Source organism: Ictidomys tridecemlineatus, chromosome 2 (genome assembly GCF_052094955.1).
Source record: "Ictidomys tridecemlineatus isolate mIctTri1 chromosome 2, mIctTri1.hap1, whole genome shotgun sequence".
Lineage (NCBI taxonomy): Eukaryota > Metazoa > Chordata > Mammalia > Rodentia > Sciuridae > Ictidomys > Ictidomys tridecemlineatus.
In genome coordinates, this window is record NC_135478.1 from 24,935,753 (window position 1) to 24,955,452 (window position 19,700).

General features: G+C 34.8%; 1 protein-coding gene and 1 non-coding gene across 14 annotated transcripts in view; one reads left to right on the forward strand and one right to left on the reverse strand.

The window, feature by feature from the left end:
• The window catches only part of Golga4 (golgin A4), a 96,689-nt gene that overhangs the window by 48,797 nt on the left and 28,192 nt on the right, over nt 1-19,700 (reverse strand). For 12 of the 13 annotated variants that reach the window (XR_013434352.1, XR_013434353.1, XM_078038150.1 and 9 more), the window contains 8 exons: nt 15,668-15,982; nt 11,530-11,577; nt 10,559-10,615; nt 7,007-7,105; nt 6,534-6,666; nt 4,819-5,006; nt 4,438-4,521; nt 2,337-2,484 (listed from right to left, as the gene is read on the reverse strand). Coding sequence is in view for 11 of the 13 variants with exons in the window: in XM_078038150.1 (XP_077894276.1) it covers nt 2,337-2,484; nt 4,438-4,521; nt 4,819-5,006; nt 6,534-6,666; nt 7,007-7,105; nt 10,559-10,615; nt 11,530-11,577; nt 15,668-15,982 (1,072 nt within the window). In the remaining 2 variants the exon portion in view is untranslated. The remainder of the gene's footprint in view (nt 1-2,336; nt 2,485-4,437; nt 4,522-4,818; nt 5,007-6,533; nt 6,667-7,006; nt 7,106-10,558; nt 10,616-11,529; nt 11,578-15,667; nt 15,983-19,700) is intronic. The other variant, XM_078038148.1, reaches the window with a different exon arrangement.
• On the forward strand, nt 11,935-12,151 carry LOC120892151 (small nucleolar RNA U3). Its single transcript, XR_005736803.2, has one exon. It is a non-coding gene; the product is annotated as a small nucleolar RNA U3 (small nucleolar RNA).

Below are 19,700 nucleotides of genomic sequence, written 5' to 3' on the forward strand. Positions count from 1 at the left end.
GAAATATTCATAGATTTAATGTGAACAAATTCATTAACTAAATTCCCCAACCACTTTATCCATAAAACAAATGCAAGGAGATGGATATTTATGAATAGTCAGCCAACTATTTCTCTTAGCCAGACCCATTCCCCTCTAACACCTTACTTACAATAAGGTTTCAAAAATCACAGACATCATTATCCTAGATCCATGTATGATTGCACATATGGTGCGACACTACATCATATACATAGAAATGAAAAGTTGTGCTGCAATTGTGTACAATGAGTCAAAATGCATTCTGCTGCCATATAAACCTAATTAAAATAAGTAGATTAATTAATTTTAAAAAGTCATTTCTCAAAACTACATCCTGAGAATCAAATCCTCACCAAATTCAAAAGCCTTTTAAAACTATCTCCCCTACTATTCTATCTCCCCTACTTCCTGAAACATCTCTTAAATTCAGCCAGAAAACACAGCTATTCACAATTCCTATGACTTCTTGAGGTAACTTTTTTCTCATCTCTCTCTGCAAACTCAAAACCTCTATAAAAAGCACAGACTCTGAGCTACAATGCCTGGTTTAACCATTGTGTATGAATGTAGACATGTTACTTAACCTATAGGTTCTTGTGCTTTCTTATTTGTAAATGAGGATAACACTAGGAATATTTTCTAGAATTATAAGAACTTATTACAAGTAAATACAAGGAAAAGCACTGATAGCACAGCCTTGCTAAAATAACCTCTGGTCCACAGTATTAATAATGGCCATATAAGCAGCAGCAAGTAGAACTAAAATAGCTCCTACTGCCACTACTCTTAGTATTATTATAAAACTCACTCTTCTGGAGTAAAAAGTCTTTCCTACAGATTTAACCACAGGCTTCAACCTTAGGCTAATGACTCCTGAAAGATGTTCAGATTTCTTATTTCCAAAATGTTACATATCAATTTCATTTGGAAATCTCAGGATTGACTCAAATCACCTACATAAACTCATCATCTGACTCTAATCCTCAACTTTGCTATTTATATTTCCTATTCTAACTCCACAGTATCCAGTCTCCTAAGCTTAAAACTCTGAGGTCATCATAAAATCCTACTTTTCTTTGGCTCCTCCAAGTTGACCAGATGTCAAATTCTACAGTCTACTACTTTTCCTGTCCTTTCCAAAACCACCATCCCAGTCAAGATAGCTAAAGTTTTATCCTTCAAACCTGGATGTCTGCTATTACTTCCAAGTTTGACTTCCCATTTCATCTTTTATACATAAAACTCTAGCTTCCATCACATTTTGCTTTTCTATTACTGATTTCCTATTGCCTTGTATGCCAAAGTCTAAATGCAGCTTCTCGTCTTTAAGACTCCAATAGTCAAGTCCTTCACAATCCAACTTCATTTCCCATTTTGGCAAAAATGTTTTAGAGTGGATTCACATGCCCACTATGATCATTGTGTCTGTTTATGATCTTGTAGCAAGTGAATGTCTGCTGTCTCCAACTCTCTGTTTAGGTCCATTCTATTCATAATTTATTGGAGGTCCAACTCAAAATATACATTCTTCCTGACATGAAGACACAGTTCATCCTGCTCTCTTCTCTTTCTAACAGGTATCCTTTCCTAGTATTACTGGATACTGGACCTCAGTGAGTATTATGCTGATCTTTATTTTTTTCAGACTATCATTTATTACATCAAAACATAATTCTATATATAACACTAAATTGTTCATTATTCCTTTTAAAAACAAATTATGTCTTTTACTTTCTGTTTACTCTAAAGCATATATAAAGTAGCAGTTATTTAATAAGTACTATGCTGTGTCTACTTGAAAATTTAAAATATCTAAATTTTTAACCTGAATTTTGATACTATAAGGCAGTGGTGAAGCAAAATTTTCTATAAAGTAATATATTAATATCTTGTTTTAAAGGCCATATTTAGTCTCTATAGCATTTCATTCTTTTCCCAACCATTTATAAAAGTAAACATCAGGGGCTGGAGTTGTAGCTCAATGGGAGAGTGTTTGCCTAGCACACATGAGGCACTGAGTTTGAACCTCAGCACCATATAAATGAATAAATAAATAAAATAAATATAATGTGTCAAAAAAAATAAAAGTAAAGTAAAAGTCACTTTTAGCTTAAGGGCTGGACATAAATCATGGGCTGGATGTGGCTCATAGGCCACAGTTTACTGACCTCTGCTTTTGGTAATGAGCAGTTTGCTATTTTATAAAAAGTCTCTACAGTAAGTATTTTTACCAATATTCAACTTTTAAAAACACTCATCAAGCACTTTAAATGAATTTTGAGTGCAAACCTAAAAGGTAACCTCTGAGTTCTTACCAGCTCTTTCAGACTTTTCCTTCTGTTCCCGTAATTCCTCTCCCTGAGTAGTCATCTGTTTGATGCGGCTACGGAGTTGAGCAATTTCTTCTTCTTTCAGTTCCAGGGTTTCATGCATCTGACGTTTAGTCTCTGCTATTACCATACCCTAAACAGAAGTGAAAACTCTAAAGCATTTGCACAAACAAAACTGCATCATCAATAGCACAGTTCAAACTTAATTTTAAAGGCAAAAAAAATATTTCTTACTAAATATAGCATCAGAATTATTTCAGTATTTCATACTCTGAACTCTGTGTTCTGCTCTATGCCTCAGTTTACTGGCATAATATCAGGACTTTTTATATAAAAATTATTTTACTATTTTAATGATAAATTTAATCTTTTAACCATTAAAATATGTTTTTAGTTAAAAGATTTATTTTATAACCTTTCTATAAATGTCTTATAATTTTCTCTGTCTTAAAAAACAGCTTATAAGGAAGAAAATACAGCCTTTGAACTTGGTTCAGAATCATAATAAAAGTACAATTATTGATCTGTACTATTATACACAGATTATCCCAGAGACCGTTGAGAGTGTGAGATGCCTGCTGCCCCACTGGATGGAGCAAGATGGCAATTTAGATCTATCTGGTTTTTCTCTTCTTAGACTGTCTCTGGTTCCACCACAACTCCTTACAGCTATCAGTAAGGTACCCTCATTCTTCCAATTTGCTAGTTGCTTCTGTTCCCTCTCTGTGAATAATCTATACTAGAAATGGACTTTGCTGTGGGGAAGGGGGGAAGGGGGAGATAACCAAATTATTATATATTAAATCAGTCATTCGGGACTAACAAAAAATGGGGTAGCTCAATTTGTCTTTTGAAAAGATGTTCAGACTTTTGTGCAGCTATTTTAGGGTCTTAAGAGGATTACTACCTTACTTGCAGGGTTTGCTGACCCCTTTGTTAGAATATGATTCTTCAAGATAGCTACTATTAAAGGACAGATAAAAACCAGGTAAGTGGAAGAGCATTGTTAAGAAGAAGTTTCAAAACAAAACTATGAGCCTTCAGTTTCTTCAAAAACCAAATCATAATGTAAAAAGAAAACAGAGAGGAAAATCAAACATAAAGATTAAAAGTAAGTCTTTAAAGTTTTATCAACAGCAAAACCTTTAGCAACTTAGTGACACCCTGTCTCAAAATAAAAAATAAAATGGGCTGGGGATCTGACTCAGAATTTAAGCACTCCTGGGTCCAATCCTGGTACCAAAAAAAAAAAAAAAGAAAAGAAAAAGAATAAAGAAAGATTGTATCAACCAAGTACAATAAAACAACTTCATCTGGATCCTGATTCATAAAAGGAAAAAGAATATTATGAGATAATAAGGAAAATCTGAAACTAAATAGATAGTAGATCACATTTTAGGAATTTTATTATTAAATTGTTAGATTAATTATGATAATATGGTTATGTTTTTATAAAAAAGACTTTGTTTTAAAGACATGTTAAAATACTATAGCTATAAACTAGCATATTAAAAAAAAAAATGATGGATGATATGGAATGAAATGGGAGCTGCTTTTGAAAAGGACCCAAAAACTTAGGGCTGAAACACACCTGACGCTCCAATTCCAAACTATCAAGGTAAGATTCATCCCTCAGTCCTCCAATCTCACATCCTAAAATCCATGTGTAGAAATTCTTTATGTTAATATTTAAATTATTACTTTGCTTTTCAGGCAACTTAGAGAGATTAGTCTGCTTTCATAATATTTGAAGGAACATACTGAAACCATTCACATTTAGAATGACCTAATTTAACTTTTCTCTGAAAAGTAGATGTGTACCAGAAGTACAGGCTTCCTTTGCAACCATTATTCAAATTTATAAACTAAAATGCTGACTAAGATCAAGAAAACATGGAGAAAATTAGCTTCCCATGATATAAAACTAATGCTAATAGTTATATAAATCTACAAATTAAGAAGATTTTTCAAGGAAGCAGTTGTAATAATTTAGAAAGCAGAAATATGAATGCTTCCAGCTGCTTTCCAAAGTAAATTCTGGGACCCTCCTGATAAGTTTTAGTATCATAAATTTTGTTGTTTTTACCTTATCTTGTTCAAGCTGTTCAATTAAGTTCTTTGCGTCACGCAACTGAGTGATAAGTTTAGTCTTCTCAGCCATGTGAAGCTCCTAAAAAATGTTAAAAATTCATTTTTATCTCTAACAAAGTTTCTCCTCATATGAGAACTCTAAACATCTTATGTAATCTAGAAATACATCTTACATAGGAGAAAAATACATAGGAAGTATTATAAGTATGCTAAATGCAATCAAGTCCAGGGCACTTGGGTGCCCAAACTAAAACACCCTCTCCATCCTATTTGTGGAGGATGGAAGAAGATTTTCCAGAGAAGCTGCAGGCCATGCTGAAGCATGTAGATATAGCTCTACAGAATTAAATACAATAAAACTCATTTGCTCTTTTACCTTCATCTTTTCTAGTTCTTGAAGTCTTTCATCTAGTTGTTCTTGCAGTGCTTCTTTTTCACTGGTTAACAGTGTACATTGTTCCTTATGTGACTGAATTGTTTCTTTACAACGCTGAAGTAGATTCTCTTGCCTCTTAACTCTTTGCTGAAGCATTTCCAGTGTTTTAGCAGAAGCTTCATCTCCCACTAACAATAAAGCAGCATAAGCAGAGGCACTCAGTAAGGAATATAAAGGAACTCTGGGAGTTAGTCTGTTAATACACAGGAGTTCATTTATATATATATATATATATATATATTTTTTTTTTTTTTTGGTGCTGGGAATTGAACCCAGAGCCTCACACATGATAAATATGCACTCTATCACTGAGCTACCCCCCCAACTCCCAGGACTATATTCTTATACCAAAACTCTGCTATACTCTTGAGTGTGATCAAGAAGAGAGGAGACAACACTGGTCTGCTAATAAGGTGGCACCCATCCAAACCTCTACTCTTAGTTACTATTTGTTTGATATTTATCTGTAGATACTAAGTAGTGCATTCACCTATTTTGTGGTTCAATCCCATCCTGGACTGGCGCAATAGTTCACTAACAATAACTAAATCCATCCTCCTTAAAAGACAGCTTAATAATCTTTTTATTGTTGTTGTCATACAAAATTACCCCATGTCTTAGCTCCCATCCCAAATGAATTAATAAAAAAATTCTTTCCAATAACCTTTTAATCTCTTCCTGAGAGGAATTCTTTTTCCTTTCTTTCTTTTTTTTTTTTTTTTTGGCAGGGGGGTGTGTGGGGTGGAGTACCAAGGATTGAACTCAACCACTGAGCCACATCCCCAGCCCTATTTTACATTTTATTTAGAGACAAGGTCTCATTGAGTTGCTTAGTGCCTCACTCTTGCTGAGGCCGGCTACCTCAGCCTCCTGAGCCACTGGGATTAGAGGCGTGCACCACCATGCCTGGCCATATGTTGGGCCATATGTCTCTTTGAGAGAAAAATGTTAAAAAAATAAAAAGTGGGGATTTTACTGAACATGTACCTTAAAGACTCAAAAAATAGGGAGGGTAATAACTAAATTTTAAGATAAAATTTAACTGTTTCTTCTTTTCTAGTTAAAAAAAAACAGGGCAAATATCACCATCTTTAAATATAAAACTATATAGACAATATTATTTTTAAAACTAAAACATGGCTGGAGCTGGAGCTCAGTGACACAGTGTTTGTCACACACGGGTGAGGCACTGGGTTCAATTTTCAGCACCACATAAAAATAAATAAATAAAGGTATTGTGTCCATCTACAATTAAAATCTACAACTAAAAAAAATTTTAAAAAAACTAAAACAAACTAAAATATCCAAATAATTACAAATAGCATATTTATTAAAACTGAGAACTTACTTGTTCATATGAAATCTAGCTACTGCTATCAATAAAACAGTGTAACACAACAAATTTTAATTACAACAAAATTATGGTGTTACTTTCAGACTATGCAAATTTCCAGTCTTAAAACAAGTCTTATTTTCCTATAAAAGTGAGACAACAAAGAACTAAAAAATAATAATAATCCTTGCTTGTTGGTGGAAATGTTATGATCAAGGGCATTTTATATTTATCTCAATCCATGTCTATCTGTTCATGTTCTAAAAGCCTTTAACAATCTCCTTTAATTCTTAAATTAGGCTTTGGATAAGATGAAGCTTACCTACTGGTTCTATATCACCCTCTGTGTTCTCTTCTTTAGTGAGGACTTCTGCCTGTGGTTCCACTTGAGGGAGTGGTTTCGATACATCAATATTCATTGGGCCATTTCGTAATCGTTGTTTCAGGAGAGAAACCTAAAAGAAGTACTTCATTAGGGGGAAAATACTATGGCAGCACACAGTGGATATAGTAAACAATATTCTTTTATTATAGTAGGGGAAAAATTAAATAAAAAGTTCACTCACAGTGCAATTGATTTTAACATGTGCTATTGATATTATCGTTAGTGCAGTGATATTATCATTAGTCAAAAGACATAATAAAGACCAAAATCAGCCTTCTAATTAATTAAGGAAAGCCCAAAAGTTTTTAAAATAGGCTTTTTGTAAAATTTGGAACTCTTTAGATATCCCATCTAACCTTTGTATTTTTTCATTGAAAAAAATTCCACGTTTTTTTCTCTTACTCTTTTACCTGAGTTTGGAGAACACTGATATACTGATCTTTCTCCTCTAAAGATGCATCAAACTCCTCTTGGAGATGTTTTTTGGCTTGCTGATCCATTTGGAGCTCCTAAAACACAAAAGATTTCACAAGCAGTTTTCAGTATAAAACACACTTTTTAAAGTTTAAAAACATGATCAATCAAGATTTGCATACCTCTTAATATAAGGTAGCAGCAACAATAATTAGAGAATAATCAGAATCTAAGACATTAACATTATTTAAAACATTTACAGCAACAAATAATTTTGTTTCTTAAATAACACAAAGATTCAAGAAGAAAGTGTATACTTTCTGGAGCTATAATGATTGTTAAATTGTTAATAATGGAAGGAGGACTTAAAACTTTACTTCAAAACACCATACTGCTTTATATTATCTTATATTCACTTAATATAAAACTAAATTACAATATACCAAACAAAAAGCCAACTGTCTCCCTCCTTCGAAAACAAGAAAGCATCAAATATTCAAAAACGTTTCTTATCTATAAAACAATAAACTTGTAGTTTCTAAAATTGCTTAAAACGCTCGTTTCTTTGGATCATCAATAAACCTTTCTAATGGAATCCAATGATCTGAATTATTTCCCTGTTATACCAACCACAATAAATACCATCTCAACAGACATACCCACTTTCCTTGACTCTGAGTTCCTGGCCACATTTTTCTTTGTCCTCTATTGATTTTATTCTTTCCTCTAGGCTCAGTCCTGTGTGCTCTATGCTTCTCCCTTACACTTAACTGCCTTAGAATGCTAGGGGAAAACACCTAGAATACAATAAACAGTCTGCCCAAACCCCTTTATTATTCTAGGATTCCCACTTCACTAATTTCCTGAGCAAAATACTAAAAATCACGTTTTACTTATCTTTACTGATCCCTGCATAAGATTAAATTATTTTTATCATTTTCTCTACAACTTTTAGGGTCTTTTTCCACAACTATAACCACAGCCCAGTTAGCAATGATTTTTAAATGATTAATTTCCACCAACAGCCTTCTAGAGAGATTCATTATTTCAAGCCTTCCTACAATTTAATCCATCCCTTAGAGATTTGCTAGAATAATTTATTTTCAAACAGTATTTCAAGGGCTTATAAACAACTCCTTGTACTATTTCAAACTTATTAATTTTCAAACCACTGAGGCACATTAAGTGTTCTCTACATTCCCCTGCAACTGTAAGGTCCCAAATTCCTAAGAGTCAGTAATAAAGAATATTACATCTATGCTTTCCCATCTGTTAATAAAGTCCATTCTCCATTCAGCTGTACTTTCTTGAGGACAGCTTTCTTAGTGAGACTCCTTAGTGGGGAATGAGTGCAACAAGGAGAAAAAAAAGTATTCTTGTGTCTCCATACAGAACACTCTCAAAAGCTGATGTACTGTAATGTACTCTCTCTGAACTTCAAACATGTCTGCTGCACATTACTATCAGTATAAAACCTGAACATTTAAATTTTCTAACCAAAATAGAAATCTATCTATTGTTAACACCCTTTATTTATTTAAAAAATGCAAGATGAGAAGAAAAATATATTTAAATATTTATTTTTTAGGTTTTTTTTTAAGGTGGATACAATATCTTTATTTTACATTTATGTGATGCTGAGGATTGAACCCAGCGCCTCACGCACGCTAGGCGAGCGCTCTACCACTGAGCCACAACCCCAGCCCCAGAATATATTAAACTAAAAAACATTAGCTTAATAGAAAAATGTTGTAGGCAAAAATCATATTATTTGCCTCTCTAGTAAAAACAAAGATGTTTTTAGCTTATAAAAGCACTTTCTAGTAATATTAAGCAGGAGGGATGAGAAAAAAGAGAGAATGCTCTAGTTGTTATTCTCCCACCTCCCCCAGCATCCTTCCACATGCCCCCAATCTCCATGCATGCTATTCTGAGCACTAGCTATCTTCCAAGTCGAACTAGAAATATGAAGCCCTGGGAAGACTACAAATTAAAGATTTGCTCCTTCTCTAACACTTCAAAAGTGTGTATTAATTTTTCTAAAGTATTAATTAACCCAAAACAAGCCATACAGATTTTCATTAAGAAAGGATAACTGTAATTATTTATATCACAAGGTCAATGCTTGTTCTTGTCAACAAAACAAAACAAAAAAATTATCCTGGTTTTCAAAGTCCTCTTTAGAACATTTTAAAGAATTGTTGAGGGACTGTGATAAATCACATAATCTCTTTTGTATCATTCACAAAAGCATCAGGAACTTGGATATATATAAAAATGGTTGAAATCAAGATTAGATATCAATCTTACTGATAATCAAACATACTATGAATAAGGATAAAATATTAATAATGTAATATAAGAAATATCTACATGATTAGTACTGATGGTTAACTCAGACAATGAACTATCATTAATAACAACAAAAGATATTCTGTGCTGGGTGCGATGGCACATGCCTGTAATCCTAGCAGCTCAGGAGTCTGAGACTGGAGGACGACAACTTTAAATCCAGCCTCAGCAAAAGCAAGGTGCTAAACAACTCAGTAAAACCCTGTTTCTAAATAAAATATAAATAAAATATAAAATAGGGCTGAGGGTGTGACTCAGTGGTCAAGTGCCCCTGAGTTCAGTCCCTGGTACCCAAAAAAGATATTCTGTGGAACAGTGTAGCTAGTGTTGATGATACCAATCGTTTAAAGAAAATAATACTCCCATGTTTTTCTTTTTTGCCTCCTTTCACAAATACACCAACATTTCTCAATTGTTATTTGCAGATGTGCTAATCTACTTGATCCTTTTCAAACTTATTTATACTTTCAACATACTCTATACTACTTGAACTGATAAATTCCACAAATTATACACTTAAAATACATATTTTTTTTTCTAGTACTAGGAATCTATCCCACGGTTTTGCACATGCTAGGCAAGCATACTACCACAGAATTACATCCCAAGCCCTACAATACATAAATTCTAAAATTACTCTGATTTGCCATGAAGCCATCTGTTTCAAACTTCTCAAAAACCCTGGGATGGGTAATAAAGTAACAAAAAGTACAAACCCATGAAGAACATTCACAACAAAAATAGGCGACAAAATATTTCCCATGAATGGCCACAATACAAATGGATGGGGAGAAAGAACCAACAGCAATGAAATATGCATGCTATTGGGATTTATATAGGATAAATTAGAAGGAAGCAATAAGCTATCAGATGGACTTAAGAACCAAAGAACTGGAAAAAAGCAATAAGTACTCACTGCAAAGCACAGCAGGCTGATTTGAGACAGTGGGTGAAACCAGGAGTGGTCTTGCCCACTCCCATAGCAGGTGGGTACATGTGGCCTGCAGTAAGACATAAAGGAGCTCAATCTAGCCCCTACGAAGAGCTGATCTGTGGTCTCACAGGCTGAGCTGGTTAGTTACTCCCATAACTAATTACATGCATGTGAAACTGCCCACCCCCCAGCATGTACTATCATTCTAAAAAATTTAAGAGACTGAATTACCATTCTTAGAGTAATAGTTACTAAAACTTACCTCTCTTAATTCTCCAATTCTCCGAAGTGCTTTATCCTGACTCTGACTTAATATACCCTTTAATTAAAAAAAAAAAAAAAAGCTGATTAAACATCTGCATGGTATAGTAGTAATACAAAGCAAGTTTAAAATAGTGATATTAAAATATTATAAGTCTTAATCCAAATAAGATGAATAAGGAAGACAGGACTGAAAGTGTTGATACCATGCTGAAAATATGTAAAAATGTAAATCATGATATTATAAAACTGCTCTGCATGTGGGAGTGTTTACCCAGACATTTGTTAAATTATGTAGACATATACCAAACAGAATATCAGTTTCACTGTACGTTAATTATAAAAACAGTAAATTTTTAAAGCTAAATTTTAAATGCATTGGGTGCAATGGCACACACTAGTAATCCCAGCTACTTGGAAGGCTGGGGGAGTAGGATCACAAATTCAAGGCCAGCCTCTATAGCTTAGCAAGACCCTGTCTCAAAATAAAAATAGCTGAGGACATAGCTCAGTGGCAGAACAGCACTATAATTTCTGTTACTACAGAATTTAAGAAAGGAAATAAATAGAAGGCTGGGAGTCAGGGATGGTGATGTAGCTCAGTAGTAACTGAGCATTTACCTAGCAGGTAGAACCCTGGGTTTGATTCCCAGCACTGCAAAAACAAAACGATAGATACCTCCCCTTCAGAGGAAATGAGCAGACAGAGACTGAGACACTAGGCAATGTGCTTGAAAGAGGCAAACATGCCTTAAAAACTCTTAAACATTGCAGGGATCTCTGAGGAAAACTTGTGCCCCAGAAGGGGTAAAATCTCTGGATCTCTTTAGCAAAGCAGCCAGAAATTATTTTACTGGGTTAGATACTCTGATTATTTGAAGAATTTTTTAAGGATGAGTTAGAAATATCTTACTGTAAGACTTATTTTAAAATTATATATGACTTAATAACAGCCCCCCAAAAATCACTTACTTGTAGCTTTTTCTTCTCTCTCTGAAGAGTCTGATAAGCTGTAACAAGCTAAAATAAAGTCACAAATAACATTAGACATTATTAACACAATCATTCTTAACTCTACCAAAACATCTCTTTATAAAAGTCAAAAGATAAACAAATTAGAAGACTCCTTTATAGATCACTCAATTTAATTCAATGTATAACAATTAAAATTATATAACATAGTATATCTTTTTACAAAATACATTTCTAAAAAATTAGAAGGTAGGGCTGGGGTTGTAGCTCACTGGTAGAGCACTTGCCTAGCATGTGTTAGGCACTGGGTTCAATTCTCAGCACCACATAAAAAAATTAAATAAATAAATAAAGATATCATGTCAACTACAACTAAAAATGTTAAAAAAAAAAAACAAAAAACTAAAGACTATACTTTCAGGGATCATTTCTATAGTATGTTACTAAAGAAGTTTCTCTGATTGTGTAGAGTACCAGAAACCAACCATGAGGAGGAGTTGAATGTTCTCCCCTGAGTGTGAAGCTGGCTCTAAGAGTTGCATTACTGCAACTGCCTTTTGCCATTGATGATCGTTCTTAATTCTCTTAGAGATTAAGAAGGAGAGAACACATTCTGAGTGGCTTTCTTTAAAAAAAATAAATAAATAAAACAGAAGGTAACTTGATTATATGTGACTTCACCTTAAGCACCTCTTTAGATTTCAGTACCTAATTCATAGGTGAGGATTAGTACCAACTTGCCTAAAGGCAAACTGAAATCATAGACTACATTAGCAATAGTTTCACCTTGGAGTCTGCTAGAAATGAAAAATCTGACCCCCCCCTTAACTATTTGTTGTTGTTGTTTTTTTTTAAGAGGAGAGGGAGGGAGGGAGTGGGGGGGGAGAGAGAGGGAGAGAGGGAGAGAGAGGGAGAGAGAGGGAGAGAGAGAGAGAGAGAGAAAGAGAGAGAGAGAGAGAGAGAGAGAGAGAGAATTTTTTTTTTAATTTATTTTTCAGTTCTCGGTGGACACAACATCTTTGTTTGTATGTGGTGCTGAGGATCGAACCCGGGCGGCACGCATGCCAGGCGAGCGCGCCTCCACTTGAGCCACATCCCCAACCACCCCCCCTTAACTATTTGAAGGAGAATTGAGGAAGGCAGGATGAGAAAAACAGGAATCTGTGTTTTAAGCAGTTCTCCAGTGAATTTTTTTTTTTTTTTTTTTTTTTTTTTTGCTTTGGGCTATAAGAAATGATGCAAATGATCTCTGAAAGTTCCTTCTGGTGATAGGATCTCTGACTATGGCTCTATAAAAAACTGATGAAAGAAACTCATAACCAACAGATAGAAACTGGTAATTCAAATCCAAAAGAGATATTTAACCTAAATAGGAGATTTAAACATTAAGCACAACTAGATGAAATTAAGGATTAACAAATCTTTTGTTGAAACTGTAAATTATAGCATTACACATCTGCAAGCAAAACATATGACTCCAAAGAATTATTTGAATTCCACTGTAGAAGTGCTAGTGGTCTCTGAAGAGTCAGGTCACAGCTTTAACCCGCTATTATGAAGCTTGTCATTTTCCTTGGAAGGCTGTTGTGAGTCCCCAATGCCACTACTGATGTTTTGAGTCAAAAGACACGCAACAAAAGAAGGCAAGTCTAGCAACAGACACAAGAATACAAAAATTTTAAAAAATACACCAGGAACCCTCTCCTCATTATCTTCAGGCCAAAAAGAACAATGGTGTTCAAAAAGGAAGTAGGGTGAGGAGGAAGAGTAACCCAAGAACTACATGTCACTTACAGCACTATTTTATCCTAGGTACCTTCAGTGGCAAAAGAAGCAGAGGGACAATGGGCTCTTGTTATCCCTAATAGGATGCCTGATTTTCTGAGATAGCACCAAATAGTACACATAACCAGAAAGATTTATAACCAAATTCAGACTTGTGTGACCTAAGCTAGTTACTTAATCTCTGAGTCTCCAATCCCTTTTCTACAAAATAAAGTTAATTAACATCTAATTCAGAGGGATGATTCAAAATTAAATGACATTATAAAATACAGTGTCTGATCCAGGCATGGTGGTGCCAGCAACTCAGGAGGCTGAGGCAGGAGGATCACAAGTTCAAAGAGCCTCAGCAATTTAGTAAGGCCCTAAGCAACTTAGCGAGTCCGAGCTCAATATAAAAAAAAATAATAATAAAAATGTTAGCAATGTGGCTCAGCCATAAAGTATGAAGGTAAATGAGGGATGGGGGTGGGACTAAGGTAAGTTAGTGAAAGTAACTTAAATATAAATAACAAAAAGATTCAAAACCATTATTAACTGTAGTGGAAATAAAAAATAAAAGTTAAAAAATGTATAAAGGAAAAAGCTGTCTGATTCTACAAGCCCTTCATAATACATATGACTTTCATGCCCTGTTTACATTACATCCTCTGGGTTCAAGCCAGCCTTTAGATGTTAGCCTGATAAATCTTTTCTATCTTGTCAGCATATTTTTGTTTGTTTGTTTGCTTTTAAAGATATTTTATATGTCTCATCAAGGTTTTTTATTTTGGTTTGGTTTGGTGTCAAATACAGGGTGAAACCACTCATTATTATACTCATAATTGGAAATAGAAGTTTTAGCTAACTTTATCCACTAACTCTGAACTTTAGCATTCATTAATTAAAATTAACTGTGATGTTGCTTACAAACTATTAAATAAATATTATCTATTAAGACAGACAAACAAAAAGCTGTGAACAATCTATTCCACAAAGGTTTTCCGAGGAAGAATTGCTTTACATGCACAGCATGGAAGGCAACCAATACAATTTAGCTTAAAAGGAAGGTGCTATGCTCCTGAAAGAGAACTGAGAAATGCAGCAGCACTACTTTCCTCTCTTAAATTAAACAGAGTGTGTCTGCCATCCTCAAGGGGTCTGGCAATTAAAAGATTCATTTTAGGCCAGGTGCAGTGGCCTGTCATTTCAGTGACTCAGGAGACTTAAGAGGACCACAAGTTCAAAGCCAGCCTCAGCAACTTAGTGAGGCCCTAAACAAGTTATCCAGACCCTCTCTCTAAATAAAAAATAAAGGCCAGGCATGGTGGCACAAGCCTGTAAAGGCTGAGGCAAGAGGATCATGAATTCAAAGCCTGCCTCAGCAAAGGCGAGGCGCTAAGCAACTCAGCGAGACTCAATCTCTAAATAAAACAAAGGCTGAATGTTCTCTCGTGGATGCTGATCCATAGTAGGGAGGAGGGGGCATGAGAAAAATGGAGGAACTCTGATTGGGCAAAAGGGAGGGAAGAGGGGGCATGGGAACAGGAAAGATGGTGCAATGAGATAACAACATTACCCTAGGTACATGTATGACTGCACATATAGTGCGATGCTACATCGTGTACAACCAGAGAAATGAAAAGTTATACTGCAATTCTGTACAATGAATCAAAAGCATTCTGCTGTCATACATACCTAATTAAAATAAATAAATAAAATACAAAATAGGGCTGGGATGTGGCTCAGTGGTTGAGTACCCTTGAGTTCAATCCCCAGTACCCCTAGATAGATAGATAGATAGATAGATAGATAGATAAGGGCTGGGGATGTTGCTCAGTGGTTAAGCACCTCTGGATTCAATCCCTGACACCAAAAGAAAAAGATTCAATTTAGGCAAAAGTTTAAATGTAGGTACAATGAAAAAGAACCAAATCTGCTACATGATCAGACTTCTTAATACAGCAATAATAGGGATTTGGATGGCAGAAGAGCCACTGTCCTTATCCTTTTGGGAGCCACCATCCCTAGAGTAAATAAGGGAGAGAATAAAGTAGGGAATATGGTAGGGAAACAGGATGTCCTCTCTACCCTGGGTATCTAAGTGACATCGAGATGGAGGCTAGGAAATGAAAGAAAAACAGAATATGAGAACCAGAGGCTATAAACAACAGTCTTCTCCAAGATTTTACCAATTGTCTTGCCAAAAACCCTCTGTACCACTGAAAATCTAACTAGATATTGGTATAGACTACTTACCATTAGTAATAAGAGTATGTAGGGGATCAATGGTTTAATCAGCCACAGGAGTAACAGCAATACAGAAATATGAATAAGAGGAAAAAATTTTTACATAGTAAAAAGATTATGCTCCTACCTCAGAATATTTTCCTCTGTAGCTACCTAGGCTTCGTTCCATTCTTCGCAACCGCTGAATCAACTGTTCTTTGTTGAGACTGTCTGAATTCCCTAGTGAGTCTTCAGCCTCACTCTCCATATCAGAGGGTGGATCAAAAGTAGCAGAAGAATAATCGAGATCAAGTCGATTCAGGGACTCTCTGGAAGACGTTCGTACCAAAGACTCTTTAGAAGAAGATCGGAATATAGATTCCTTTATCGGACTTCGAAACAAAGACTCCACGGAAGGCACCCGGAGCTGAAGCTTCTGTGCAAAAGTGGGAATGTCACCTGACTGCAATCAAACCCAACAGAGTGTGTGGATTAAAATATGTACATCTGGACTTCCATCATTCCCCAATCAACAGCAATAACCTGTTAAAAGCCCTGATGAATTTAGTTTATATTCCTGACTTTATAAAAATACCATTGCTAAAAAATAAGCATTCATTTATTTCTGAAAAAGCTCTTGACCTGGAGTTAGAGGAATGTGGTATAAGTCCCAGGTCTGTCACCCAGGTCCAGCAGTACAATGACTTTTACTAAGTCACTTTCCTTCAGTTTGTACATCTGTTTAAAAATCAAATAAATAAAGGAAGCCATGCTTCCCCAGCTAACCCCACATAGGTTGATTGTGAGGATTCATCCACTAATTTATATAAATAAATAAACAAACAAACAAACAAAAAGACATCCACTAATTTATAAGATCTTTAATGCAGTGGCCAATTGTATATAAAATCTGAATCACTAGTATACATCCAGTGCTTAAATATTATGTAAAATGTAACTGAATTCAACTGGGTTTTACAAGGAAAATCTATGAAGATGGGGATTCCTGATCATCCTCAACAAGAGAGGAGAATGGAAGCAGAAGGATAATAATGTATAATAAGCCCATTTTGTTTAAATAGAGAATGTGAGGTAGAGTTGACTTGTGACATAACAACTCTGCCCTACTTATTATTCTTTGAAATGGGAATAAAAACAAGAAATCATGGAGAATAGCTGAACAGTCTGAAATAGAGACCTCCATACCATTCAGTAAGTTCAATGTCCGAAAAAGCAATATGGAAGACTGTTCTCTTAATAAATCTGAATAACAATGAAAAATAATACAATATAATTCAACTAACTATTCAAGCAGGATTATTCTGTTCAGGTGACCACAGTTAGTATTTAGAAGGTGTTTCATAGAAACTCAGTGCAACAACAGGGTCACCAGGAAGGTCATAACAGTGCCAGGGGTGGGGGCTGTGTAGTTCAGTGACACAGCACTTTCCTAGCATGTGCCAGGCCCTGGGTTCCATCCCAGTATCTCAAAAAATTATAAAAAGATGAAAGAAAGAAAGAAAGAGAGAGGGGGAAGGGTCAGAGGAAAAGAAAGGGATGTAGGAGTGAAATAAATGCTCAGGGGAGAACATGGTGATGTGTAGGCAAAGACTACAGGAAAATAAAAATATTATTTTTGACATAACAATTTTAAAAATCAAAACAGAAATGTTTTACTTATGGATTTTAGAAATTTAATTATAGGATTTGAGAAAATGGGAGTAAATAAGAGGGGAGAGCACATCATGGCCTCTTTGTATGCACACAGGTTGTTTATAAGAGCAAAAACAAAAGATAATCCAAATGTTTGTCACTAGAGGTTTGATAGTATGTAGAAAGAAATTCAAGCTATTACAATTAAATGGGAAAAATTGAATTATAAAATAACATGTAGAGTGTGAATTGATTTTGACTTAAAGTAATTACATGTACTTTTCAATTTATATGTACATTTTCATAAACATCCTTAGAACTAAGTCATGAAAGATAATACCACAGGTTAATGGTGTCTGAGTGGTAGTAGGATTTGGGGTGGTTGTTATTTTCATTTTTATTTTTCTGTGCTTTCTGGTGTTTTTTCACAATGTGCAAGTCTTATCTTCATAATGAGGGCAAGTAGGGAGGTCTTAAAGAAGAATCCTTCATGCTCAAAAACTCAAGAACTGTTTACAGATAACTCCATCACCAGTCACTTCTGACCCATGTGAAAAATGCTCCAATTCATAGCAGACAATCTTCCCCTAAAATGACACACTATCAACTGGTGAAACAAGTTTTAAGTACACCAACTTCTACACTATGTTCTGCAGACCTTAAGCAAGTTACTTAATCTCAATAGTTTTACTTCCTTCTCCATAAAATGGGGATAAAAATGATGGTGATGAAGACACCATCCACCTTGTATAGTTACCCAAGAGACTGAATGAGTTCATACATACAAAGTGCTTACAATGTGGCAAATATACAAATATTAACAATTATCATCACAGAGGGAAAAAAAAGACTTTAAAAATAATTCAGTGGCTCAAGAGGCTGAGGCAAGAGGATCTCAAGTTCAACAGAATGTCATCAAGGCTGGGGATGTAGCTCAATGATAGAGCACTTGCCTAGCATACATGGGGGCCCTTGGACCAACCACACACACAAAAAAAAAGAATGTCTTTACAGTTTAAGTGGAAGGCTATCCTAGTTATAAGAGCTAAGATCACAGGCTATGAAGCCAGACTTGTTAGGCATAAGTCTGTGTAGTTACATAGCTCTGCCATTTACTAGTTGTGGACTTTAGTCAAGTTACATAACCTCTCTGTGACTCTTTCTACCTACTTAAAATGAGGATAACAGTAACACTCCTTTCATATGGTAGTTTTGAGGAATAATAAATTAATAAATTAATATATATGAAATACATAAAACCATAACTGATGTGATATAAATACTATCACCTGATATCCAATCTGCCTTTCTTCCACCCCAGTTTTGTTCTGAGTAACAATACAACCAGGTAAAAATATTCACCTTCTCAAATACAAATCAAAGATTACAACATGGTATCACCCCACATTCACCAGGATGGCTAAAATTAAAACTATAGAAAACATACACCATTAATGAGTATATATTTAATCCATATTTAAGAAGATTTAACATTTTTACTAAAGCTAACGCACAAGTACCCTATCTGAATCACCAATTCATTGTTAACTATATATCAACAGAAATGTATAAATATATAAATACTAATGATGTCAATCAATAGACTGGATAATAAAAAATTAGTCTGTTCAAACACTAGCTGTCAATCCTGTTCACCAATGGAAACTTAAAACAGCAATGGGAATGAATGATTTACAGAGAATACAGATAAATCTTATAGAGCACTGAGCTAAATAAGGCAGATACAAGAGTGCACACTTACATCAAGTTCCCAAGATGGAAAAATTAACCTGTAGTGTTAAAAGTCAAGACAATTATCCTTAGGAATGAGGGAAGGCAATGGAAGGGAGAATAAGGGCTCCCCAGCAGGTGCTAACAATTTGTTTGTAGGCTCCGGGAGCTAGGTACAAAGGTATACTTGTATAATGAATAAATCATCCTTTTCTGTAAATATTAAATTATGATACTGTTACATTTCAATTACTAAATTTTTTACTTTTTAATTTTTCTCACACTCTTTCAGTCAAGAGTAGACCATTTGACAAAATTCAGTAATAGACATTATAAAAGAAAATCTATAGGATGTAATCTTTTGGGGCAGTTATTGTTTTTCTGTTAAAACAAAATATACCTTTTGTCCTAATCTTTACTCTTTCCTCCCAAGAATGGGAGATGTAATTTTTGAAGGCCAACTTGTCTTTGTGAGGGTGAAACACAAGGAGCAATGATAGCCAGAGAGACAAGAAGTTAAAGAAACAAGGATCACCTTGAGATGACTCTTCATTTGTAAAGTAGGAATGATTATAGCACTGTCCTAATAGGGTTGTTGTGAGGATTTGGTGAGTGAAAACATTTGAAACACTCAGAATAGTGCCTTATACACATAAGCCCTATTATTGTTTTCCTATTATTATGGCAGCTGCACACACACAACCTTGCCACGGTGCTTCCCATAAACTTGGTACTTAGTTCACATGTGTCCATTATGATTAACCGTTAATGATAACTATCAACATTAAACCAAAGTA